Source organism: Acanthisitta chloris, unplaced genomic scaffold, assembly GCF_000695815.1.
Source record: "Acanthisitta chloris isolate BGI_N310 unplaced genomic scaffold, ASM69581v1 scaffold28091, whole genome shotgun sequence".
In the NCBI taxonomy this organism is placed as follows: domain Eukaryota; kingdom Metazoa; phylum Chordata; class Aves; order Passeriformes; family Acanthisittidae; genus Acanthisitta; species Acanthisitta chloris.
Window position 1 is genome coordinate 18,304 of NW_008654792.1, and position 27,069 is coordinate 45,372.

A 27,069-nucleotide genomic window follows, 5' to 3' on the forward strand; every position below is an offset into this window, starting at 1 on the left:
AAAAATTAACAAAAGCAGTACAAAGAAGAATCCCGGTCAGCTTGTGACCACCATAAGCCAAGATGGGTAAGAAAAAGAATAAAAAAATAGTTCACATCCGGCACCACAAACCTTGCTCACTTTCTCTGAAACCAGGGAATGAGAAAAAACCTCCATTTTGCTGAGACCATTTCAACAGAAGTTTTCTTTCCCTGGACCTGGAAAATCCAGGTATTAGGGTACAGAACTTTTGTTTTATATATATATAAATACACAAGTACATATTCATATAAATATAAAAGCAGAGCATCCTCCCATTTCTCCTCATAATTATTATTATTAAAGCTTGTAACAGAGTTAGCTGAACTCTTCAGAAGTGGGTACTCTCTGCACACACATGGCACAGAGAGTTTAGCTCTGCTAGAGCAGAACAGCCAGGCAGGGACATGAAATGTTGGGTGACAGAGGTGGACGTGGGTGAACAGCCAGGGAGGGGCAGGGAGCAGTGACTGCAAATGGCCTCTCTTGCCCCAGGGTGGCTCTCTGGCCCACCAGAACTGCTCTCAGTGAGCAGCCTCGGTGACAGCATGGGAGAATGGTCTGAAACACCCTGCCCCTGGGCAGCCTGGCCACCCACCCTCTTCTGTTCCAGTCGCTGAAGAGGGACTGTCCTTTGCTTTGAAAGAGAGTCCCAGTTTGCCCCCCAATCACTTGCATACCAGTTGCCTTTGGCAGTACTCTCTACCATGCTGCCATGGGTCTTTTTGCCTACTGTCCTCAGTCACCCACACCTTTCCCTGCCTCTTGCTTGATTCCCCAGGGCCCTCACCTAGTCCTCCCAGACCTGCTTGTTGGCCAAGACCAGAAACCTTTTTCTTGCCTGATCCACAGGCTTCTACTCACACTGCTTTACATGGAATACTTTCCCACAGTCTTGTAAGATCCATGAAATTCCTCAGAAGACTGAGTTTCTCAGAAGTTTTCTGCTCTCAGAGACTTTCGAGCAAGTCAGGGCTGGTGGCACACACTCCGTGAGAGGGGCTGGCTTTGTTCCAGAGAAGGCAAGGGCAAAGTGCAAAAAGATTCCTTGAAATCAGAAGGTATTTCCACCACCACCAGCTCTCTCTCCTTCCTGTTGTATAGCACTTGTTTCAAATAAGGTATTATTCGTGTGTCTCTGCAGCCTTCATTCTTCCTGGGGTGAGTGGAGATCAGTAGATGTCTACTGGTGACCAGCCAAGTCACTTCATCATGACACATGCTGGAACAGCATTCAAACCCGTCTGCATTCTTCATAGCAAAAAGTGCTTTTCTTGAGAAATAAAATGGAGACTGTTCCCATGGAACATCTTAAGGACTCAAAAATAGTTTTCCTAGAGTGGAAAGGATGAAGCATACCTACTTTATTTGGCTTTATCTCAGTAAAGAAACAGAGCTACTGGCAAAATTGGCACATCTTTGTGAAGTTGTTAAACTCGGGACCCTGGCTGGAATGTAAAAGAAATGATGTAGCAAAGGAGAACTTTGCCTTACATGGGCTTCTGCTAGTTCTGGTGATTTCATGTGCAGGTAGTCCAAAAAGGTTCTGCTAGCCAAGTAAAGATGAATTTTTCAAATAATAAGCTGTGGATTTTCAAAGAGGCCTTTTGGGGTTACTGCTACAACCTGGTAGAGGTAAGTCTTTTCATGCCTCGCCGCTGAGCCAGATTGGAGGACAATACAGGCTCCAGCCTCGGTGCCTGAGGGGCTCGGTTTAAAGCAAAGTAAGTGGCTGCCATTGCACCCTGCAAAATAGAGAAAGAAAAAACATTGGGCTGAAATGCAGTTCCTTGATGCTTTTCCCCTTCTGCCATTCAGTCTCCTGAGAAAATGTCATGCATGCATAGTTTCCATGAAATGATAGCAACATTTAGGCTGGCAGACAGCTAGGGTGTCTCTGGTTCAAAGTGGTGAATGGCAGTATGTGCACAGATTGCCACCAGGTTATTACAATGCAGCTAGACAGTTCCAAAATCTTTGCTGTTAATACAGTGGCATATTAAATTTGGCCTCTGTGGCAAATAATTCTCCTAACTTCTCCATCACTTTCCAGAATATTTACACAAATGACAGCTCATTATGTAAGGAAGGAAGAGGCAAGGGTGTAGGAGGTACCTTCACCAGGTGAACATCCTGTCTGCTGAGTTGGTTTTGAGACAGATACTCCCTGTTCACTATCCATGGATGCCTTAGGACTTGGACTGCCGTGAGGCGCTGATGAGGGTCTACATGAAGCATCTTAGACACAATGTCCTGGGTTTAAAAGGAAGAAAACAGTACAAGGGGAAAAGTAATTAACAGCAGTGCAGGTTTTACTAAGATCTTCCCAGTGACAGTGTCATTGCTAGCAGGTCCATTGAAGAGAGTGATGCAGTTTAGATATTCTGTTAAGTGTCAGGTCTGATCTTCAGAATTTTCAAGTTTAATGTTAAACTCTCAGCTCATAATCAAAAGATAATGTGGAGGCTTATTGAATAAGTGTGAATTACTGGTGACCTTGTAGGAGTGATAAACTTCACCTAGAGAGGATGCCATCCCAGAGGCATTTTCTCACAGACCCCAAAGCATGCTTACAGGAGCAGCTTAGAATATAAACCTAACATTCAGGCAGCTAAAATTCAATTAGGTCAGTTCTACAACATCTAAACATTTTGATTTCAAAACTAGGCATATGATGAAAAAATATATTGTGAGGCTTATAGGTCCTGTTAGCAAGATTAATATGTCACTAGGATTGCTTTATGGTGGGATGTATCAATGTTCTTCTATTTGACACTGCCAGTTGCTACAACTGAATTCTCTTGCAGGAATCTTTAAATCCTGTCAAAATTTCTGATTAATGCTAGGCAACTGGAAGCTTCCCAGCTTTCCTGCCCATCTACCTGTCTCACAGACTAGCAACATCTTCACGCCAAAAAGTCTCAGCACCAGATGAATTTGCTTTCCTGGGATTTCCATGCTTTGTGATAGATGGGCAGCCTAAACTGCAAACTCTACAGGAATTAGAAATGCTAGTTTGTAAACTGCCAGCTCCTGGTTAAATTTGAGCAACAAAAAGGTGATTCACATCTAGACCACATATTTGTGGCATTGACAAACCTACACTTATTTTTACCGTGCAGTTGCACCAAAAAAAAAGTTTTGTGCCATTGAAATCTCAAGAGAAAAAATCTGAGAAAGGGTTCACTGACCTTTGCAGTATCAGATACTGAATCCCAGTTTCCTCCTGTAAGAGCATATTTGCCACTGCCAATCCTGGCCAAAATCTCCTCTGGAGTGTCATCTGGTCCATTTGCAAAAGGAGTGAATCTATTTAAATTTAAAAAAACAAAGGGAAAGTAATTTGCAAGTATATTATTTCTAGGTTCTAGTGCTAACTACCACTGATCTTGCTAACCACAATGTGCCAGTCTGTTGGGCAAAATAAATGATCTGCAATAGGTTACTTCCTGGCCCATCCAGTCAGAAATTACTAGTAACATGCACCAAGCTTTACAAACACAGGGTACACTTTTTGTCTTCAGAAAGCGACAAGACATAAGGTTTTTGCAGCTGACTAAAATCTACTGGGCCAAATTTTACTCTGCAATTATTGAACAGCTGTGTAGGTTTAGAAGAAGGGGTATTTGGGATTTTTATAATTTTTCTCCCATCTGTCTTTGCTCTTCTGAAAACTTGCCAGAGTGGTTTTTACATCATTAAACAGTTGGTTTGGCCACAGCTTCCTATTCCACCTGGTTTCTAGTAGCAAATTCAATCCTCACACCATGTTTTCTCATTTTCAAAAACGTTACAGACTTCACAAAAGTCCAGCTCAAAGAGATATGTAATGCTATTCCAATCTATAACTATCAGAAGGGATGCAGTAAGAGTTAAGGACAGGAAAAACCTCTGAGGTCCATCACTAGCTCCATTAACAGGATTCCAGGCCTGTGGTCTAGTCCTGGCTGTCTGAGCCCTCTTTGCTCATAGCAATGACAGGAGGAAAATAAAATCCTGGATGTAAATAATAGTCAGTTCCTACTAATCTCCTCTGCTGAGGAAGAATCAGACCATCCACAAATGCAGTGGTAGCACTTAAAAAGTTAGTATTTCTCAACTGTTTGTATTACTTTTATTTTTTCTGGTAAGTGCAGAAAAAGTGAGATACAAGTTAAGAGCACCTGTTGATAAATTTAATACCCACTGTGTTGTGCAATTTCTATTTTTGATTCAAATATATTTGGATTTTTTTCACATTTAATAAAAAAGCATTTTGAATATTATCAACTGAACAAATACAACTGCGGGTAATGTGATGGTTTTATTTTACTGTTTCCAGCTGTGTATCACTGCAAATCTGTGGCATTAGCCAAATAGAAACAGGTTCTTGGAGATCCCAGCAGACAGGGAGACTTCCCCAGAAAGTCACAATGTATTTCAGCTAATGCTGAACACATTCATACTCAGGAACAAATTAGCTGAGATGGAGACTCCTGGCATCTTTTCTATAATCCATGAGGCAAGAGATGCAAACAACATAAAGGTAGAGCCCAACTCTCTGTTTTCTGTATAAAATCTAGGAATGAATCCAAGCTTCTTGTCACAGCTGAATGATCATGAAGCAGCTGAAAGAGTTTAGAAAGGTCACTGAAAAGTTTCAAGCTGCACTTAGATATGATAAATATGCACAGACCATACTCCAAGAAATGTAATTCAGGAGCTCCCAAGCACCCTAGCACACCTTATTCCTGTCCTTCACTGCTTATTTCAATCTGCATCTTTCTCTGGATCTTCTTGTGTCAGTATTTAACTTCAGCCAACACAATGGTAGGGGTGTGTTTGCCAAGCACCCCTCAAAACTTCCTGCTGCTATTCCTCCTGGTGTATTCATTGACTTTCTGTCCTTTCTGCATCATATTTTTCAAACAGCATCTGAAAATTATGTTTGGGTGGGCTTTGTTTTTTAGCTTTTAAAGGTGCTCAGATACTTCAATAACAGTAACAGCAGAAGAATAACGAAGCTGAAGAGATACACATATTAATAGAATGAGTTAACATCCTTGTATGGACAAGGTGAACATGATGTGGCTCTTCAGACTCCTATGCACCTCTCCTAATGTAAACATTCACACTGCTTAAGTGGTGAGTGAATCCTTTAGGAGTGTAGGTCTCAGTGCATGCTTATGGGCACTGTCTGTTAAAAACCTAAACAATTTGTCAAGTGTCAAAGATATTTATGTATCTAGAGAAAACTTATTCTAATTCTGGATCTTGACATCTCTTTTCTTGCTTCATACAACTGAACACATTTCTTCAAGGAGGCCAGGCAGTTTGCTATCTTTATCTGTGATTCCTTTCAGGCTTAATCAGTGTTTAATCACTGAAGACTGCTGTTCTAGGAGAACCTTGTCACTCACCCTGCCAACATGGTATACAGTAGGATCCCCAAGCTCCAAATGTCACAGGCTGCATCGTAACCTTGGCGTTTAAGGACCTACGTGAAAGAGAGAGATGAAAATAGGTTAATCTGCATTCCTGAATTTTTAGCTTCTGATCTTCAAAAAGCACTGATTAGTGGTTGTATCTGCTGACATTTCCAAGACTTAACCACATATGTGGTTTGTACAGGTGGCTGCCTTGGGATCAAAATGTCCAGTAGTGTTGTGGAGCAAGGTGAAGCCCAGGTTGGATAGAGCTAATTAGTGTTCAAACCCAGCACATCTGTCCCACTCACAGTGAGAAAGATGTGTGCAGTTTGTTGGGGACACTGGGAACCTCTCTGACCATCTAACATGCAGTAAAGCAGCACAATATTTCAGTGTTTAGAAGTGTTTTATTAAAAAAAGCTCATTAATACTTTGAAACATATCCTCCTATCATAAAAATTACCAAGAACACTGTGGAGGCAACAATCATAGGGCTGAGTCACAGTGATAAGTATGTCTAGGCTCAGTTTGGATTTGATACAACAACTGGATGCACACTAAAGCACATCTAATGTCAGACTAATAAAGACACATGACAACTGCAAAGAAAGCTAAAAGGCTTATTCTTATCTTACTTCTATATAAAGAGAAGTGTCCACATTTAGACAGAACTTAACAGATAAGAGGCTAAAATCTTATCACCTTTTCCTATGGGGAAAACAAGATGCATGGCACTCAGCAGAGATCTGACCAGTAGGTTCAAAATTGGTACAGGATTGGTACCCTTACAGTAAGGGTAAAGTCTAGATTTCATTTATGCTAGTTCATGCTGGCACACCCCCACTACTGGGATCAGTGCAGGTCCAAGTGAAAGTGAAGTCACCAGCTAAGCTTGGAAACCACCTCCAGATCTTCTTCTTCCCCGATAAAGCAAACTACTCTTCTTCAGTCCTGACACACAAGGAGAGTTTTGTCCTGTTTTGATGGATCAGTAGATACGTCTTTGTGAAAAGCACATGAAAAAGGATTCTGATGTACAGATTCAGCAAGTCTTTCTCTGACCTGTAGCCTTATCACCCAGGAGTGATTTAAGCTATTTGAAGTCTATCACAGAAAAGACCAAACTCTGCTAAGGAAAAACAGTTTGAGAAAAAGTTGCCTCAACAGATTTTATAAATGATGAGTGGTAAAGCAACCATCTGCCAGGTATACTGTTGGACTAGCATTTGCTACCTGGGGAAAAAAACAAAACCAAAACACAACACAACAGAAAACCAGATAAAAATCCCCATTTCCTCCTGTTGACAAAGCTTGTAAAATCCTGCTTCTGTGTCTCTCTCCTGCACATCCTATATAGGTTTTCTGGCTGGTTTATTTGTTTCTATTTATTTAGTTCCTGCGTTCATTGCCCCTTTATTAATGTTAGTTTATAGGGGAAAAACGTCTTTGCTATTTGACAAACTCAGTTTCTTTTTGCTTCACCTGTGAGACTGAATACCCAACATTTATCTTTTGGTGTGGTCATTCTCATTGCATCTTGAACAGTTACATTTTCACTCCATCACTGTTTCCCTCCAATAACCAAGGACAATCAAGTCCAAGGTAAATGACAGGAAAATGGGGCAAAGATTACATTTAGTGGTGTGGGGTATTAAGCAAATGGTGTCACTGTGTGCTATCATTCAGTTTGCAGGAGCACTGCTAGATAAACAGGACTGTGCTGATGCCTAAGGAAAGCTTTGCTGGCAAACACTTTTTTATCAACAGCAACTTCATCTCGTGGATAACAACAGGATCTAGTGAGTTATCAGTTAGTGTCACTGCTATTTGAAAATGTCTTCAACAAATCTGTGCAACTCTGGTTAAAACGAGAACATTGAGATGACAGGAGAAAGTGTGGGAAACCTTGGCCCAAAGGACTGTTGTTTGATCTAGGCAGGAGATGTTATGAAACAGTAACAGACATGTTTTAGAAATAAATCAATCGGGGAAAGAGCTTTGCAAAAGATGCAGTGGTATCCTGCTGGAATGGGTGCTGAAGAATTTACTAGCAATTAAGGGGTTTAGGTCACCTTAAGACCAATTCTGATAATGGGTCAGACATTTATCCAACCCCCTTTTATTTTTGTAGGCTTTGACTTTACTGGGTTAACAATGTTACAAATATGGGGTTTTTTCTCAGTTATGGCATGTGTATAAAATATATTAACCAATCTCATTATTTCAAATGCCAAAACAGTAGTTCTTCAGGGATTTTGAAGGAAAACTGCACAATAAAATATTTTTACTTTATCCAAAAGGACCCTACTGCATCAGTGGGGCAGCAGCCTGGCTCTTCCCGCATGCAGCATGACTTGCACTAGGTGGCAGCGTGCCTCTTTCTCTCGGGTAGCTTTCGCCTTTGCTTTTGCTATCATCTAACCAACAAATGAAATGTTTCCAAAACAAAGAGAGATTTAAGTGGGCAAACATGTCCTCCTTCCTCTGTCACTGTCCCCTTTGCCATCAGCTCAGTTGCCTTTCTGCCTCCTTGATTGCTTTCATGAGCACATGGCAGAGGTTGCAGTAGGGCTCAGGCAGGGAATGTGGAAGTCAAGTCTAGGTGGGAGGGCAGCATTATATCACAGGTAAAATGTAAAAGCACTTAAGGCTTTATGTAAGCTCTCTGCCAGTTCTGGTAATGCTTCAATTAATCTCCAATGCCTCCTGCATTAGCAGGACCCATCTTACTCATCACGAATGTCTGGGAGTGTGATTTCTGCTTTCAGTTCAAATCAGAAGAATCTGATCTGAAACTGCATTGGGCCAGCAATGTTTGTCATCGCAGACACTATACAAAACAGCCCATCATGAAAAATAGCTACACCTATTTTAAGCACATTGTATCTTGGAGAAAATCTCAGTGCTTCAAATCTTGCAAACATGATTATTTTTTGGTTTAGAAATTGAACGGCTGTGGTGCTACACAACTTTCTTTTAGTGTACTTTGATGCATTTTAAACAGCTCATTCCGGTTTCTAAAATGGGAGCCCAACAAAACAGCAATAAAATAAAAAACCGATCTATCTTGGCAATAGAATATTTTTTTTCTGAAAAAAAAATCTGTTTTGAATTTATACTGCCCTGGCAATGGTCTCAATGTAACGAAGTCTCTTTCTTATGCTGGAAGGCTGTGATTCCTGTAACTTTTGGTATCATGAAAGGACCCTGTACAGAAAGATCATCCCATTTTTCTCTTCCTAGTTACATACCATGCAGATGAACACTGGATGGAGGAGACTTACAAGGAACAAAGGATTGCTGAATGATACCAACTAAGAGACACTGGTATTTTATAGTTGATGACAGAAGAAGTATTGAAAGACAATAGTATTTTATTTTTCTTATAAGGACCATAACAAGCAGAGGAAGACACACATTTGAAGTCATGTATTGCAAGTACTAAAATTTCTGATTTTCACCACTCCAAGAAGTGGACAATTACCCAGGCAATTAACTTCTTGCTCCTTCATCAGAAAGAAGCAGCTACAAACATCTCAAACATCAATGCAGCAGAGAGGCCAAACCATTAAAACAGCTGTATGACCCAAACCCCTTCAGGGCTGCATGAAAGGAGAAGCACTTGTCAGTGATGCAGAGTCACCTCTCTCTGTGCTTGGCGCAAGCTCTTTGACCTTCTTCCATTTCCTTGTCTGTAAAAATGAGGAAGCAGCTCTTTCTACATCCCCCAAAACAGAGAGGATTGGTATTAAGAAAGCCCAAGAGGAGAGATGTTTCTTTAGCTCATTGAAGTCAACAATACAGCTCTCACTGACTTCAGCATGTTAAGGATTTTGTGCAAGGATTTTTCTTTCCAGTCTTATCATAGAATCATGGAATGGTTAAGGTTGGGAGGGACCACTGGAGGTCATATAGTCCAACCTCCCTGCTCAAGCAGGGTCTTCTAGAGCATGCTCCTCAGGATTGTGTCCAGATGGCTTTTGGATATCTCCAGAGAAGGAGACTCCACAACCTCCCTGGGTAACCTGTCATAAGGATTTTATTTCTGACATTAAGATTTCCCTCTTAAGCCTTAATCCCATTCTGATGCAGTGCACTAGAGGGGGAGCAGTCTGAACAGAAGCAGCTAGAGAGATTTTTATCACAGTAATGAGCCAAAGCATTGTGTACATCAGTCACAGACACACAGCAGCTTCTGCCAGGAGGAAAACAACTGTTGTTACAAGACCAGGAATAAGAAAAGTATGGTAATAGACACTGTGCAAGTGCCAGTAGCCTGGTTTCTGCCTTGTTTCTCTTGCAAAGGCAGAGAGGAAAAGTGAGAGGGGGAGGGAGGACAGCTTCCTAGGACACGTTCATTACTCAAGGCTTTGAAACACGATCCTACCTCAGGGGCAACAAAGTTGGCCGTGTAGCAGGGAGTCATGAGCAGCCCGTTCTCCGCTCTCAGTTGCTTGGCAAACCCAAAGTCACAGATCCTGATAGAGTCTGGGTTTCCTGACTCATCCATATAGAGAATATTACTTGGCTTGAGATCTCGGTGCACCACCTGAACAGCAAAGAGCAGTGAGAAACAAGTGAGAAGAGGAGGTCAAGGAGCACCCAGGCTTGGCTGCCATTTCTGGGCTGCTGGTTGAGGTCAGGAGCACATGCTGAAAATATTTAAGTTTTGGAAAAAATTACTTATAAGCCTTGGACAAATGCAGGAAAAATACCTGCTTCAAGTCTGTTAAAATGAGAAATAAAATGCTTGACAGCCTCTGCTGGTGTATTAAGATGGAGGCTGCTGCTCTAACAGGGGACACCTTTCCTGAGGGTGCTCAGTGGGCTGCTGTACAAACATCTTGGTGGCAGAGTCTCCTGGAACCTGATGCCCCTGAATACTCAGCTGAAAAATGAAGAAGAAATCCCATCATAGGAGGAAAGTGTGTACGGGTCTTCCCGTGACTGCCTATGTGAGTGACTCACACCTGAAAAGAGGGATGGTTTTTTCCCCTAATTTCAAAATGAATTCACATGACTTGAAGTGGCTGCATATTTTACCAGACATGCTGCATTCAGTGGTGGGAAAACAGCCTTTAGTTGTTATAGCAAGACTGAAAAACTATCATGAAACCATAAAAGCCCAAGCACAAAATGCACTGGTTTTAACCATGGAGCAGGAAAAGCAGCAAATATTTGACTAGTCATCCAAACCGCTTGTCCATGAAATGCAGAAAAGGAGAGATTTTCAAAATGCTGTATATAGAAAGCTTAGACTTTAAAAGCCAGCTTTTAACAGCATGTCAGAAGCCTTCCCCATCAGCTGCTCAAACTGCCACTTCACTTGGAGAGCTGAGCATTTGATTTTCTACCTATCTGCTGATTCAGCTACCGTATTTGAAATTCTGTTAAAAGATCAGGTGCTGCAACAATGACTGTGATAAAAAGTAAACAAGTAATATCTTAGCAAGGTAAGTGAACTTGAAAATCACTGTAGTGTGAGAATGAAAATATCACTTCAACATGCTTCAGTTCAGTGGGAAATTGGATAAAAAGTCTATGACCCTATTTCACAAACCAAACATAGTTATAAGTATGGAGAAAGATTTTTTTTTGGGGGGGAGAAAAGCCCCTATTTACACTGCAGGGAAGTGAAACACAACTATTTGGTATTTCTACAAGTTGGATTTTAATAAGGTTGATGCAGCTAAGCCACAAAAGCAATGCTTACGCCCTGAGAGTGCAGGTAATCCACAGTCCTGGTGATGGTGCACAGCACAGCACTGGCCTCCCGCTCTGAGAAACACTTCTGCCGCAGAATGCGGTCCAGGAGCTCACCTCCCCGCATCAGCTCCATCACCAGGTACACGAATTTCCCATCATCATAGACCTGAAAGAGTAATAGAATAAACATCTGTTTTGGACCAGTTAACTTGGTAAAGGTTAATCCTTTCATCGCAGTGTTGGCTTTCTTGTGTGAGATGTTGCAAGAAGAAAACATCAGTTAATGTGTGGGACATGTGCTTATTACACTTAACAACAGAAAAGGAAACTTTATAAAATGACTTAATCATCACTTTTTTCTTGTGCCTGTAGCAGCATGCTGATTCGATCACATAGAAACGTAGCTTTCCTGATCTGCTATCATGCCAGCAGAGCAGACCAAGCTGCTAAAAGCAGCACCACTCACACAACCTCAGATGTCTGCTGGCTCTCACCCAAGCCTCCTTCTCAGTAGTGTTCTCTCTTTCCACTTCTACAGGGTAACATTTGCCATTTCAAATATCAATATTTCCCCTTTGACTCATGACCAGCTAAAGAACTGTATTATACTGCTGGCCAAGACCTGCATCTAATGGTATTATATAGTTTATATTTTCAATTCTGGTGAATACGTTGCTGACATCAGCTGCAAAATGTATTTAGCTTCAATGTCAATGGCAAAGGGTAAAATACATTTTGTCATTTAAATTGGAAGACAGCCATTTTCATGTCATAATCCTTTATCTGGACTGCAATAATAGGCAGTGTTATAGTCATCATTGCTAAATGTTTTTGGAAAGGAATATAAAATCTATTTTTTGCACAAAATTTGAGATAGTCTTTAACACTTAGGAATTAGGTGAGACTTCTCTAAGGGCATGTGATTAGAAAATTTTTATATACTTCTCTGAGGTCTAAACCGTAACACAGTGGCCACTGACACAAGAAGGATTTTGTTCTGTAACCTCTGAATCTGACATGGTGTGGACAATCCTAGGTGAGACTGCAGGCAGTGTAAGTAAAACATCTCTGACTAAAGGTCATTACAGCATTTAAGCATAGTGGACCTATTTTTCATATGAAGTGCTGAAGAAAGATACCTTCATGTCTTCTCATGCTGCTTGAGTAGAAGGTAAATATTTCCTGGCATTAAAATACTACTGGAGGAAATCCTAGTGACTCTGTGAGTGCTCCTCTCCTCAACAAAGCAGATATCACAGGTTGCATGGGATGCTTCTGAAAGAGCATCCCCTTCTCAGCAGCACCACTGTGTGTATTCAGCAGCATGCCCCAAAACACCCAGCTAGGGAGATCTCCTTTTAAATAGGTGCTGCAAAACCAATCACATTTGGCTGTTCTCCAGCATTGTGTCCCTTTGGTTTTATTCACAGTTTGTTAGATAGTAATTGGAGAATGCATAACCTGGCCAGTCTTTCCAAATGCTACCCAGTAATTGGTTAAGTCATGTTTTTTCCCTTGATTTCAATGGGTCTGGTTTTAGCTCTCACCTTCAACTGTAGAATTTTCCAGACATGGATTAATAAATGAGCCAGACCATAAGGTGAAAATTATTTAATGCTGAAGTGCTCAAAGACTACTCACATCTTTAAGAGTAATGATGTTTGGGTGCTGTCCGTATCGCAAGAGGATCTCAATTTCTTCAGAGGGGTCTCTCTTGCTCTTATCAATTATCTGGAATAAATGAAGCACAATGTAGTCAAATACCAGCTAGCAGCACTAAGCACAAACCAAGTAATTTCTACAGTTTAAACAAATTAATATTTAAAATCCTTCTATTAATCATTATTCTAGGAGAGGACAGCTCAAACCCTGTGCAGATGAGAGCCATGCTGAATGTCTGCCAAAGCCAGATGGAGCAATAATTAGTTTAGATTCTGGAGGCATAGACCCTTTTTCATGCCTACAGGTCTGTTTACCCATAAATAATGGCAGTTATAAGAAGTGTCATATAGAAATCAAACAACCTTGAGAGTTTTCAGACAACTGTAGTTTTAAAATGACCTCTTTGACATAAAAAATGGATAGAATCATAATATTGACATATGCTTGTATATCTGCTGATAAATTAATAGAAATTATTTATCAAATGTGTTTGTCAGAAATTAAAATGTCTAGACATTTATTGACAGGGCAGATTTGAATTGGTATTGGGAATCACTTGGCTCTTTGGGCCATGCTGTTGTAACGAACAAGAGCAGCCAGAGATTACATTTGGCCATGTAACCAAACTCTGCCCATTCTTAAGCTGGAACGAAATTTGCTCTATGTGTCACTTTTATGCATTCAGCATCTTTTGTCTTATCAGAGAGTATAGTGAGACATGAAAACGTTTTAGTTTTATAGCAGCAGGTCTCAGAAGAACATGACACCTGCTGCTTAGAGAGCATCACTGCATGGCAAGCCAGCTGTTAGGGTGGCACTGACAGAACCTTCCTGTCACCTGGATGTCAGTCAAAGAGCTTTAGTAATTTGCCCAGTTGAGAGCACTGAATAATGTTTCTCACTTTGCAGATTTAAATGGTAAGTGTGAAACAAAAAAATCGCTCTAAAATAATCTAAGGGAGATCCCTGCATTTTGGAATCCCAAATGCAACTACACAGGGAATGGCAAAAGACTAGAAACTCATGAGGAGTACAGTTTTTCAGCATGATTTCTTATTGCTAGAAAACAGCAGCAGAATAACAGGTTTACCTAAGTGGAATGGATGGCATTTTAAGAAAATCATAATTCCATTGCTGGCTTGGATTTCAAGGCTTCCAACCTTAAATGTGGTAAGTTCTCTCTAAGAACTAGGTACAGAGCACAGATTTAAAATTATTGTATTAGCAGGGAAAAAAGTTTTTACAAACCTGTTTTCCTAGTGAGGATAAATGCATACCTGCTTTTTTATAGAATGCATGCATCATTTATGGCTTAATGGTTATACACATTTAAGTACATGTCTAGAATTTTGTGCATCAGCCATAACAATGCATAATTTAATATATATCATAGCCATCACAACTGGCATGCATATTCAGTGAGAATGATGGTCAGTAGTTGTGCATGGTTGAGGTGTGCATTTGAAGCCATATCAGTGATTTGATTCTGAATTAATACCAGTGTGACAAGTGATAGGGCAACAGGGAGCTGATGCAGGTAGATGGCTGTTGTCCACATTTGAATAAATAAAGGAAGAACCTCAAAAACAGGCTAATGAAAAAAATCTGCTAGCAGCTTCTCTTTAGAATACTGTTGTTCTCCCAGTTTAGTTGAGACATTGTCAAGAATGTCTCATTGACCTACTCCTCACAAATACAGCCACAGTGACTGTGTCTCACCCAACCAATAACTCTAATATACAAAAGTTACAAAAGGTGCACTTCCTTGCCTAAACTAATATAGCTCTTGTAAAGTTAATGGAGTTACTCACACGTGCCCCTGTTAGTTTCTGCCTGCCTTGTATAAACCAGCAGAATCTACTGCGGTAAGTATTACCACCACTCTGAAGTACTACTATCACTATGCTACTGTAGCAAGCCATATATTCCAGACTCCTTTTCTGTTGCAGTTTCCTGTGAAAGGAAATATCCAGAGCTGTGGAAAATTTTGAGCAGCTATTAATACTGCAGGACTATAAATGCATATCTATGGCCTAAAAAAAAAATCCAAACCAAAAATAGCCTCAGCTATTGACACAAAATTCAAACCAACATAACCTGAAGCAGTCTGCTGCTGATTTAGTAGCAACAGCAGTAGATGACATGTAATGCTTCTAATTCACAATATGCTATATAAATATAAATTGCAAGACAGTCCCACTAAATATGAATGCTTTATGCTTTAATGTGTGCACAAGCTGCGATACAGTGATTAAATGGACAAGTTGCCCCAAATCACACCACAAATCATTGTCAGAGCTGTGAAGGGACCTGCCAAATTCCTCTTTGTCCCTGGGCAGTCTGAGTGGACAGACCAGAACTATTTTTTTCCTCCACCAGAAGATATTGTCACCCTGACAGTGCCTCTCTTCAGCATGCCTGTGACTTACACTTGTGTCACAGCCGGTAAAGCAGCAAAGGAGATGTCTGCTGTAGCTTCAGCAGAAATCTCTCTGCGGTTCAGACTGGATGCAATAGGTACAGTTTCATTACTCATATGTTGCAATGGCCACAGCAGCTCTGTGGCTCTTTGACTGGCAATGAACCACTACCAGAGCAGACACACACACCAGGCATTTAGCTTTCCATTTCTGAAATACTGTTTCCTGCTTCTGCTCCTGCTTTGGAGTTTAACTGTCTGTAACTTTCAAAGATCAGCTCTATTGTCAGTCCACCTCTGTATATGGAGAGGTTTTAGTTTTGTCCACTGAATCAAGCATTGCAAATGTGTAGACTAGACAACAATGTATGTGGCACTTCACAGCTAACCAATGTAGCAGTTAGGAATGCTCCTCAATTTCAATACCACATCACTCAGAGCTGTGCTTTCAGGCTGCCCTGCCCAGCCCAGCCTGTCGTTTGGTATTTTGGTCTAATGAGGACCAGAGGTTCTGGATTATTTCCTACCTATATGCTGGAAGCTGCAATGCTAGAACAAAAACCCCAACATTTAATGTTACAGATTTGGGGACAGGAACTGCTGTAGTCTCATCAGACTTTCTACATGAGACCACACTCAGCCACAGTTTGTGACATTGTCTGCTCTTGTTCAAAATTCATATTATTATTAATCAGTTTTGGGTTTTTGCTGTGTAGTAGCTTTCAGGTTCTACTGTTGGATTCTGACAAGCTAAATTATGTCTGTCTGAATTTTAGATAGGCAATGACACTTTTAAACCCTGGTTAAAAACTGAGCAAAATTATGTAATTTCTAAATATTTCTTGTGGAAACAAATAACATTTGCCACCCTGGTCCCAGTTTCCTCTGAAACACTATGTTTTGCATGAAGACAGACTCTGTTCCTCGCTGTGACAGCCCATGAACCTCCTGCAGATCTTCCTGTACAAGTAATGATGCTTTTTCTTTAGGAAATTCATTCTGAACTCAACTAAAATGTATACATAAACACCCTCTGTTACAGAATTAAGGGAAGATCATCTCAGCTACTAGTCCTGAGATTCTGTGTCATATATAATGACACTACTTTTCTATTTCCCCAGTAGATGTGTGGTGAAGAAGATCAATTCAGAAAGCCATCAAAGTGTATAAATAACTGAAAACATAAAATGAGCTGTATTGTACTTTGGCAGAGAAGAGCTATGAAGCACAAGGGTCTTCTATTGCCCTTTAGAAAAGTAGAAAAAAAAAGAACCATAAAGCAAACAGACTTTTCTCTATGTATTGGACACCCAGGGATTGCTTAGAAACTCATCTGTGTCAGTGTATGAAACAATTTCAGAGTAAAATGGGCTTGGCACAATCAATAGTGTCTTTTGTTCTAACAGGAGACTTGTTTGTTCTTTGACTATCACATCCTTTGTGTGACTAACTGAAAGAAAAAGGTGTATTTTCCTCAGTGGGATTTAGTTTAAGAACCTCACAATATTTTAAAATGAGTAAAGTGAGTTGAGCTCCATCAAAGGACAACATTGAACTCTTTCTCTATCAAGGAAAAAAGGATCAGGAGAGAATATTTCAAAAATCCTAATTAATGCATCTGGCCAATTTTTACGAGTCCTTTACAGGTTTTCTGCATGGAAAAAATCACCGAGTTCTCCCTTACTAATGGGTTTTCAATGACTTCAGCCTTGCCAGAGGACTGATGAGTATAAAAGAGTATCAGTAAAATTCTGTGTGGGTAAAGCCTTGCTAAAATTGACAGAGCAACTATATAGACAGTATATATTTATATTTGCTCGTTGCGGTTTTGTGAAGGTATTTGTGTGCCTCCAACTGTGTAGATAAATTTCTTCTTCTGGATCTAGTTATGCCATTAGCAGATGTTAAAGGCCTCAGCTGTTTGATACCACCCATCAGCTGGGACTTACAGCCTCACATCCCTGCCAAAGAAATGGTATGGTGAGCACTCCTTGATCTGCTTTCATGGAACTAGCCCTGTTAATACAAATTGCCTTTTCAAACACAGGTATTACCTAACCTGAGTGACCATGCATGAGGGGAACGGTTGTGTTTCTCACATGAAGTTCTCCATCACTACAATTGTGAGTGAGGGAAAAAGGAAGAGGTAGGAGGAGACAGTTTAACTGCCTTTGCTGTCTGGAAAATGAACAGCCTTAAAGAAGGGGTGAGAGGAAAGCAAGAGAGTGAGAAAGAAAACAGAAAAGAAACATGAGATGCACTGACGGGAAGAGCAGTGAGACAGGACTGAGGAGGAAAGATGAGGCACTGACCAGGCTAAGCAGGAGCTAGCAGCAAGAAAACTGCTGTCTGTTGTTGGGTCTTTCTATACTGGGGAGAAAGGACATTGTGCGTCTTTAATGAACAAACATGACTAGTAAAACATTTGCTTGGCTCTGACATTTTTCCCCTTAAGTGAAACAGGACTCAAAAGCTCTATCTAATCACCTCAATTGAAATAGGTGATGGCAGCCATCTCCCTTCTGGGGGAAGCTGAATGTGCCTAGTACTGGCACAGTGGTTGACCCTTGAACACTTGAGGTGTGTGCCACTACCATGGACTGCATCCAAAAATTCTCCATTTTATTTTAGTAGATTTATTCCACAACAAAACCCACAAACATTGGGAGGCATTAAAGGTACACCCTGCAGCACAGACATAGACAAAAAGCAGGTTGTGGGGCTTTGACTGAGGAGTTTTAAGTGAGTCATGCAACAGAAGCATAAGGCATGGCTCTTTTTGCCCCAGTCTCAAATGGGATTAGTGTTTGCCTTGTCTTCAACAGCCCCAAATGACCCTTCCTGGCAGCTGAAACGTGGATACAAGACTGTGGACTGGGGCAGCTGAGCTACTGGTACAGTCTTGATCTGCTGCTTGAGCTACAGAAAGTCCAGCAGAAGGTCAGGGCAGACACCTGGGCATTACAATACCTTGAACAGCCACGCTGAGGTTGCCAGTGTGTTTATGCAGTGGGACAATGTAAAGCTCCTTTTGACCAGCACCCGAGAACTTTAGATAGCTTTGTGGAAAAAGCATGTAGGAGGAAGAGAGTTTTATATGCTTTGAAAAGCTCCTTTATTTTGTATTACATACTCTGAAGTGTTTTCTATAGCTTATTTGGAGTGTAAGCATGCTTTAATCACCTATAAGAATAGATTCATTTAATATTGTGTGATGTGATACTCCTTGTAAAAACCTTTTCTGGGAAGGGAGGGATGAGCAAAGGGAGAATTAATTTTGTATCCCTTTGCATATTATGTCTATACTATATCTATGATGTATTTGAAAATTCAGGGCACCACTGGTGGAACTGACTATAGATGGGATTTGCATCACTTCTGAAGAAAGGAGGTGCTACAGCATGCAGAGGTTTTAACCTGACAGTTTCATCTACAAGATTAATTCCAATGAAAGTCACAGAGGAAGAGTTCTGCAGTTCTGTGCTGCTGGAAAATGTACAGGTTTCCATTTCAATAATATTTCCTTCTAAAAATAAGTCCTATTCATGCCAAGCATCTGTTTTAATTTGGTTCCTTTTTTGATGTCAAATTACTCAATCTGGATGAAAATCACTGCAGAAAGGCTAATATTATTTAAAAGGACATGGTATAATTTTACATTTAAGATGTCTCCAAGGGGAACTTTTCCAAGGCTAATAGTTTCTGAGGGGCTATTTGCTGTGCTATTACTTTTGATTAGCTCCAGAAATTCATTCCCTCCTATCCATCTTTCTGAAATATAGTGAAATGGATATTAAGACAAACAGGCCTAATTAGCAATACTTGTCTGAAATAAGGACTGCCCATCAGTTCAAGCTGTGTGGGTGAGACATTAAACATTTCTGCACCCAGAACATACCCACTCACTGCCACTGTTTGCTGACTTTGCAGTCTTAAGCTGTCAGCTGGAACTGGAGTACTTATTAATTGGCATTTATAGGGTAGCACACATTTTCTAAGTAGTGCAGAAATGTTAACAAATTTGTTCCAATAGCACCTGTGAAAAATAAAAGCTCATTTTAGGGAGAAGTCTGCAGTTCTGGAGGCAGAATAGCTTAGTGGGAAAGGTTCTGCTCTGTGTTTAACTCTGCTCAGCACACATCCTTGGATCAGACTGATGAGTTTTCAGTCCATAAAATAACTGCAGTTCTACTCCCACCTTCTTTACAAAAAGCTTCAGGGATGGAAACCAGTGCATCATATTCAGAACTTATAAAAGGGGAAAATTATTACATTGATATGGAAGACAAATACAAGAAAAATAGTTTGAATGGCCCCAAAAGAGAAACACAGTCACAAAGGACCAAATTCTGTCCAAAATACTTTAGATATCTGGCGAGCAAGCTAGTGAAGAGAAACATGATATTATTGAGCTGTAGAAAAACTGCTGCCTGATCCTAGGTCTCAGAAAAGATCTAGTTAGCAGAGAGAAATACCATAATGTCACATTCTTCAGAGGTTCAGCCATACCAAGGAGAGAGACACTGTGAGCTTTGTGACCAAATGGGAAGGAGGCTGCAGGAATCTTTACACCAGAGAGGATGTACCACCACTCCACATCTCAGATTTGTTTCAAAGCTGAGATTAAGAGGTGGTCTGCACACATTTCTGTATTTTTATCTGTCCTCTCTGATTATGTTGTTAAGACTTAAGCAATGCTTTGATCACATTTACCCCAAAAGCCAGTAATGGCTCTCACTGCTAGAAAGAAGCCGTCTACCTGTAGAAGTGCTCAAGCCACCCCTGCCTCTCTGCCCTGCCTTCTCTCAAGTCTTTCAAGCAGAGCCCAGCACTCTGTACTGGCCTATCCTTTCTGAAGCTGTAACTGCAGGGCTCTGCACTTGAGCAGTGCCTCCTTGGAGAACTGACTTATTTCTATGGGAAGAGTATCTGGCAGAAATCTCAACACACTCAAATCAAATTAATAGTAAAGCGAGACTCATCGAAGTTTTGCAGGTATTTCAGTAAACCCAAATCTTAAAAAAAATGAGGGCAGCATATAAAATGTACTATGTTGCCTCCTGCTGTGGTGAGTGAAATTGTACAGAACTGCCCTGGTCCAGTGTGGAAGTCAGGCCCTTTGCTAAAGTTTTTCAAAATGGGAAAACCTAGAAAGCCTTCAAAAATACTCTGTCAGGTCAGACATAAGATCCCCATAGACAACTTTATCCATCAACCCATTTTAGTGTAAATCATTTTCTCTTTCCATCCTATCTGAAGGACACCCTCCATGCTGTTAGTAATCACTCTTTGGGTCGTAACTAGCTCTTATTAAGGTTATTCATGCTGGTTTCTTTGCAGAGCTCTCTAGAAAATAGCCCTCCCCAGGCAAATCCAAAGAAGGACAGAGATTTGTTCTTAAATCTGCTCTAAGGCTTGTATCTCCTGTGTGGCATCCTATAGCCTACATAATCTGGTGCCGCACTGCCTGAGTATGCTTCAGACAGTCAAAAATATCTTTTACTGAAGTGTCTGGACTGCAGTATTTCCTGATGCCCAGCTTTATATTTATTTATATTCTCTCTTCATGAGAGAACATGGTAAGTGTTCTCTGTATTTTATCAAGGTAAGAAGAGACTTATACTTCTGACCCTGCATTTTGTAAGGCTACATTTCCACTAATATGACAGATCTGGCTTCTTTGCATGTGAGGGGAAGGATGTCTCGGTCATCTCCTTGGTCTGTTTTACCAACTGCTCTCACAATCAGACTTTTTTTTTTCCTCCTGAGACTCCTTTTTTTAGCTTCACGACATTCTGTCTTGTCTTGCTGTCTTTAGCAGCCAAATGGTTGTCATCCATCATTTATATCACCTTAGAGATATTTATAGACTTTGACTGCATCCCACTGGGCTCTTGCCTGTCTTACATCACACGTATTTGTAGATCTCTTGAAAGAATTTGCCTTGTAATTCTTGTATATTTTCTGCTATAGATTTCCTCTGATTTGTTTATATTCTATCTTAAACCATGGATACCAAAATAGCACATGGTCCTACAGAGTTTAGTAGTCCTACCAGGTTCTACAGGAAAAACTCGCTTATATGCGAGCAGCTTAGTATGATAGAAATCTATGGGTTTGCTTTTCAATTTTATTGATAAATCTTTAACTACACTAGCAACATATTTATGAAATGCTTATCTGATGCTGGTATTCAAATATTTGTATTTCCATACTGTGCATTAATTGAGTACACTGAAAAGCTTCATTACATATCATTCGGGGAATGAAAGCAAACAGGAATGAAAATCTCTGGGCAGTCAGATATATTTACTCAATAAACTGCTGGAAAGTATCTTTTGGAATCATGAGTATGGTCTTGCAGAGGCAGAAGATGCACTTGTAATAAGCCATCTTGGGGAAGAGCAAGGACAGTTAGAGGCTTCTGGAAGAACAGTTGGCACTCTTATTTCCCTTCACTTGACTAACAGGTTTCATAATGAGATCTTTTTACATCACATTATATTCTATCTAATGCCATTTTCCCACAAGTGTGAGGTGTGATAGAGCCATACTCTCATCCATACAAACCTGACTGTGACACTCATCCAGCAAAGTCAAGAGGAGTTTGCATTACTTGGGACAAGAACTGAGACAGGACCTCGTCATCTGATCTATGCCCATTCAGCCCATCCCCTCCCTTGCAGAGTCCTGTTACTGCTCTGCTGCCGCAGCAGACAACTTCTCCTCCTAAATTTAGCTTTCAAAGCTAAATTTAAGGGAATGCATTTACCCACGGCTCCTTCCTGGAGATAGCTGCACGTACCCCGGGGCCTGATCCCTGTACCATATCCTAGTGCAGGCAGAGGGAGAAAAGGTTGGACAAGCAGTTGACGAGTTGACGAGCAGGGACTGACAAGCTGGCAGGCTCAGGGACAAGAAATCTGAGGTTATCCAGCAAACTTTACATTGACTTGCAGATTAAAATACTGATATGTTTATCCATGTTCCACCAGACACTAGGTACCTCCCAGATAGACAAAAATAGACACAAAGCTGCCCCCGCAATTTTCACAGTCTGTTTCACTTTAGAGGAAAGTTACTTTAGTGACTTTCTATGCTTAAGGAGAGACAATACAAAGCAAATCTTTCTCGATCTACAGACACTTCAACTTTCAAGGAGACGTAATGACTTTTGGACTGTTTTTTTCTTATTTTTCTCCTTTTTCTGTTTCAATAAGTAAAGCTACGTATGTTCAAGATTCCTATTTTCTTTACAAGAATTGCTGCATTCAGCACTAAACTTCTGACATAACCACTATATAGGCTACGCCACTAAATACTATACCTAAATACTGTACCTGCCTTCAGACTAGCATGCAATTTTATCTACTTACACCAACCACCTAAACCCAACCAAACCAAGACCATGATCATCAATGAAAGAGGAAACAACTCTGGAATTTATATGGGGTTTGGTGACTATGTCACTCATTGTTTTTAGCAAATAAATAGAGCCATACAACAAGGTTGATTACATAGGCCTGCAAAAACCAGCTCTCATGACTTACTGACTTCTATTTATTGATAGTGTATTGACATCACTTCTCTGCTGGAATTGAATTTTTGTAGCTAATTAGAATGTACCTTTTCTCCAGTCTGCATCTATCAAAACATGCTAGATAGATGTGCTTTCAATGCTTTGTAATGACTAGAATTATATATGAACTGTAGGATTTACTAGGACTCCAGCATAAACTAGTATCCCCATGGCAGAAATACACTGCAAAATCTGGCTTTGCTCACAACTGTGGAACATTTTGAGCCAAACAGTTGGTTAGTACATTACAGAGATAGGAAAAAGTCATGAAATTCACATGTGTTTCAAGATCCAAATTCCACTATAGTACTGGCATCTGCAAAATCTGACTTGTCAGTTGGGACTATCTCTACCATATATTTTTCTTCTTCAAAGAAAAGAAAAATGTATGCCCTATGCTTTTACCTAGTTGTGCACCCTGGCTCCAACAGCATGGAGGGACTAAAAATCCACAAGACATAACAACTTAGATATTCTTTTGACCTGGAGAAGAAAACAGTTGATATCAGGGTGTTGAATCTGGCACCTAAAGCACCCACCTCTGGAACATCTGGGACAGTTACTGGACTGGGAGTAAAATAGGCCATAGCAGCAGAAGTTTCTACTTGGCTAGTATCCACCAGTAATCTCTCCTTGGCACAAAAAGTCAATCTAAATAGATAAATCCTTAGAAAAAATAGAGATGCAATTAAGTCTTTTTCAAACTTTCTCAATCTGGTGTCAGAAAGAAGCACATCTGAAAATCCAGCTCAAAAGATTCACTAGTGCTCCAAGCTTGAAAGCTGTGCCACCATTTTAAGTAAAGAAATATATTCGGAATATGCTAATTGCATCAAATCACTGGCAGGTTTTGAAAAATCTGTTCACCAAGACTCTGAACTCCAAACAAGAGTTCTTAATCTGTTTAGGCTTCCATTGCAAACCTTCTTCCATCCGTGGAAACCCTTCCCATATCCTCGAGCATCATTCTTTTTCTTAATTGACTTTTCTCTAGGTACCAAAGTGACTGAAGCAGTTTGATCTGATTGTCCTTTGCTTCTGACCTCACTGTTACATTTATACCCTGTGAAGCTTGTAACTATGACTGATAATGCCAGCTCCCTGTGCTACTAAAAATTATTAGTCCTGTTGTGGTCAGGATGATCAATATTAAAGCAGAAAAATCTGAAACACATTAGAAGTCTCTCAGAGGATAAACACACTTTTCTTCCCATTTTTCTTCTTTCTAGCCGAGTCTTATAAATCATTCAGAAGAATGAACAGTATACTTACTCGTATTTCATAACTTTATACTTTTTTCACTTGGGAATGAGATGAAAAGAAAGTCTAAGAGTAAAATTTTAAAAGCTTCTCAGAATTTGTACATGCAGTAGAATATGATACATAGACTTGCTAAGCCAACATTTATCTGCACTGACCCAGGTAGGTAGCTACTAATTTCAGGGTAGACTCAGTTTGCAGGAAATCTGGCTGTCTACAAGGTTTTCTGTTATTGAAATGCTCTCAGAAATGGAGATATAACTCTGAATTCTGAAATACTGCAGTTAGCAGCCCAAGGGCATATCTAAAATAGATTTAGAGTTTATTATTAGCAATTCATTTTTACAGATGACACAGAAGAAGAGGGAATAGGTTGCAAGAAAATTCTCTTCTTCTGCAGGCTCAATCATTGGACTTACAAAGACAGTACAACTGCCTACAGGTGCAGAGAGGTGTCTAGGGGAAATTCCAAAAGCACCTCAGTGAGCAACGTGCCTAATTCAGTGAACTCTGAAATGAGTGAAATTGCAGATCTGTTCAAGTGCTTTTACAATGCCAGCAAAGAACTTCTTTGCACTGCTAGACATTTAATGATCTCTGTAAGACGCTGCCCAATTAGTAGCAGATGGCCAGCAAAAGGAAAAGGAGTGAAAGGCTTTGCATTTTAATAAATATATTCTGCTTCTGGGCTAGGAAAGGTTTGGCTTGTCTGAGTGGATTTTCTGACTGTAGCTCTGACTCAAGTTACTCTTGCTAGGTACTCTGCTGTCTCAGTGTGGCACCACACAGTAACAGTAAATAAGGTGAGTGGCAGTATCCATGGAAGGATTATTTATTTACATGGTGACATGATGTGTGTCTTCCTGCAGTGATGCCATCACATAATTTCCTTAACTCCTTCCCCTATCACTAGCTTCCCCTGGGGACACAGGATGATGCTCGCTGACGTGCTGGCAGTTCATGTTAAAGGGGGAGCTTTCAATGAGGTGGTGCAAGGCAAGTGGGGCTGCTGTTAGTCACAGAAACTATCACTGCAGACACTTTTTCCTGTGAATGTTGTGTACTAGAGAGCAGTGAGAAAATTATACTTACTGACAGAAATGAAAAGAGCCTAATTACAGTGATTTTTATAGAGAGAGTTAAAGGATGTGTGTCAAAAGAGACTGGTATGTCATTATGATAATATCAGTTGCAACTCCTGTGCTAATTGCTGAAAATGGGTGACATCGTGCAGTTTTTGTGAAAGTGAGTTACTTTGATAACAAAATGAGATAATCTTATTATGAAATCAAAATAAAATTGAAAGAAAAGTAAAATTAATATATTGGTAGGAGTAATAATCAAAGAGGCAGCACTCAGTGTGCTGAAAAGACAGTACAAACAGAAACCCACTAACTGTCTCCAACCCCAAAGCTGTGCTACACATTTGACTCACACTGTGTCAGAAACTGGAATGCTGCACGTGTTGCCTAAACTGGCAGTAAAATCAAGACATATTGACGCGATAAGAAGAGCGTTGTAGGAAGTGGAGGAAGAAAGGAATAAAGAGGAAAGATTAATAAAAATGGGAAAAAGCATAAACCTAGCAATCAAAGTGTGAACCCTTCTGGAATTTTGAGGGTCTCCATGTGTTTGCTCTGGATGTTTACTCCGAACACCCAGCTGCTGAGTATGCTGGACCCTCTCAGATTCAGGCACTCAGACATCTTTGAGGACTGAGGACTTTGTATTTTGGTTTCACACTGACTGTATTATACTACTAAAACTGTCAGAAATACTTGATATAAATAAAATATTAAAGGTATTACTTTAATTCAGCATACATTTTGTTCATCACAGATGTAATTTAATGATAAAAAATGCATACCTACTATAACATAATGCCATCTGTTGACAAATGACCTAGACACTGGAAAACTCTCGATTTTTCTATTCATTAGAGATGAAAATACAGGCACATTCATATGCAAGCCCACAGACCTGCTAGTAGGTTCATGCTCCTAATTATGGTGTAGCCTTAGAAAAATCAGCCATTATTTGAACAGTGATATCAATAGATTGTCAGTTATTAGTGGTTTCCAGATTTTTGTGTCCACCTTGGGGAAATACCAAAAGTTTCATGGATTTTCATGGATACTGTGTTGTCAACAATCTAGTAATGGAAAACCAGAGTGAATAAAGTGGTTAATATTATTCTGTTGACTACCTGGAGTTCATTTATCTCATGAACTGCAGTTTTGATCACTTCCTTAAGCTCTCATCATCTCATTTAATAGAAAAGACACAATCTCATTTCTTAGCAAAGTTTACATATCTTTTCTAAAATTTTAAAATAAGAAAAGGAGAATAATAGAATCATCAGGGTTGGAAGAGACCTTTAAGATCATCAAGTCCAGCTGTTAATCTAGCAGTCCACTGGAACCCCTAAATCATTTCTTCCAGTGTGAGATCCAGACACCTATTAAACACTTTGAGAGGCAGTTATTCCACTACCCCCCTGGGCAATCTATTCCAGTGCCTGACCATCTTAACAGTGAAATATATTTTCCTAACATCTAATCTGAATCTCCCTTGTCTCAGTTTAAGGCCATTTCCTCTACTCCTCTCACTGCAGTCCCCCACCTCACTATAACTTCCTTTCAGGTAGTTAGGGAGAGCAAAGAGGTCGCCCCTGACCTGTCTCCTCTCAAGGTTAAACAAATCCAATTCTCTCAGCCATTTCTCATGCAACATATTTTCCAGACCTTTTATGAGCCTTGTTTCCCTTGGCTGGACTTGCTTCAGCACCTCAATGTGCTTATTGAAGTGAGGGGCCCAAAACTGAACACAGTACTTGAGGTGTGACCTCACCAATGCTGAGTACAGGGGGATGATCACTTCCCTAGTCCTGCTGGCCACACTATTCTTGACACAGGCCAAGATGCCATTGGCTTTCTTGATCACCTGTGCACACTGTTGGCTCATATTGAGCCACTGTCCACCAGCACTCCCAGGTCCCTTTCTGATGAGCAATCCTT

The 27,069-nt window shown here is 40.3% G+C and overlaps 1 protein-coding gene across 1 annotated transcript in view; it reads right to left on the reverse strand.

Moving 5' to 3' along the window:
- Window positions 1-1,359: 1,359 nt before the first annotated feature.
- Window positions 1,360-27,069, reverse strand: part of LOC103810766 (ribosomal protein S6 kinase alpha-2-like) — a gene marked incomplete at its 5' end in the record, with an annotated part of 29,618 nt that continues 3,908 nt past the window's right edge. The window contains 7 exons of the mRNA XM_009083684.1: window positions 1,360-1,763; window positions 2,134-2,271; window positions 3,210-3,327; window positions 5,418-5,494; window positions 9,814-9,975; window positions 11,140-11,298; window positions 12,774-12,863. Of these exons, the coding sequence (XP_009081932.1) occupies window positions 1,638-1,763; window positions 2,134-2,271; window positions 3,210-3,327; window positions 5,418-5,494; window positions 9,814-9,975; window positions 11,140-11,298; window positions 12,774-12,863 (870 nt within the window). The remainder of the gene's footprint in view (window positions 1,764-2,133; window positions 2,272-3,209; window positions 3,328-5,417; window positions 5,495-9,813; window positions 9,976-11,139; window positions 11,299-12,773; window positions 12,864-27,069) is intronic.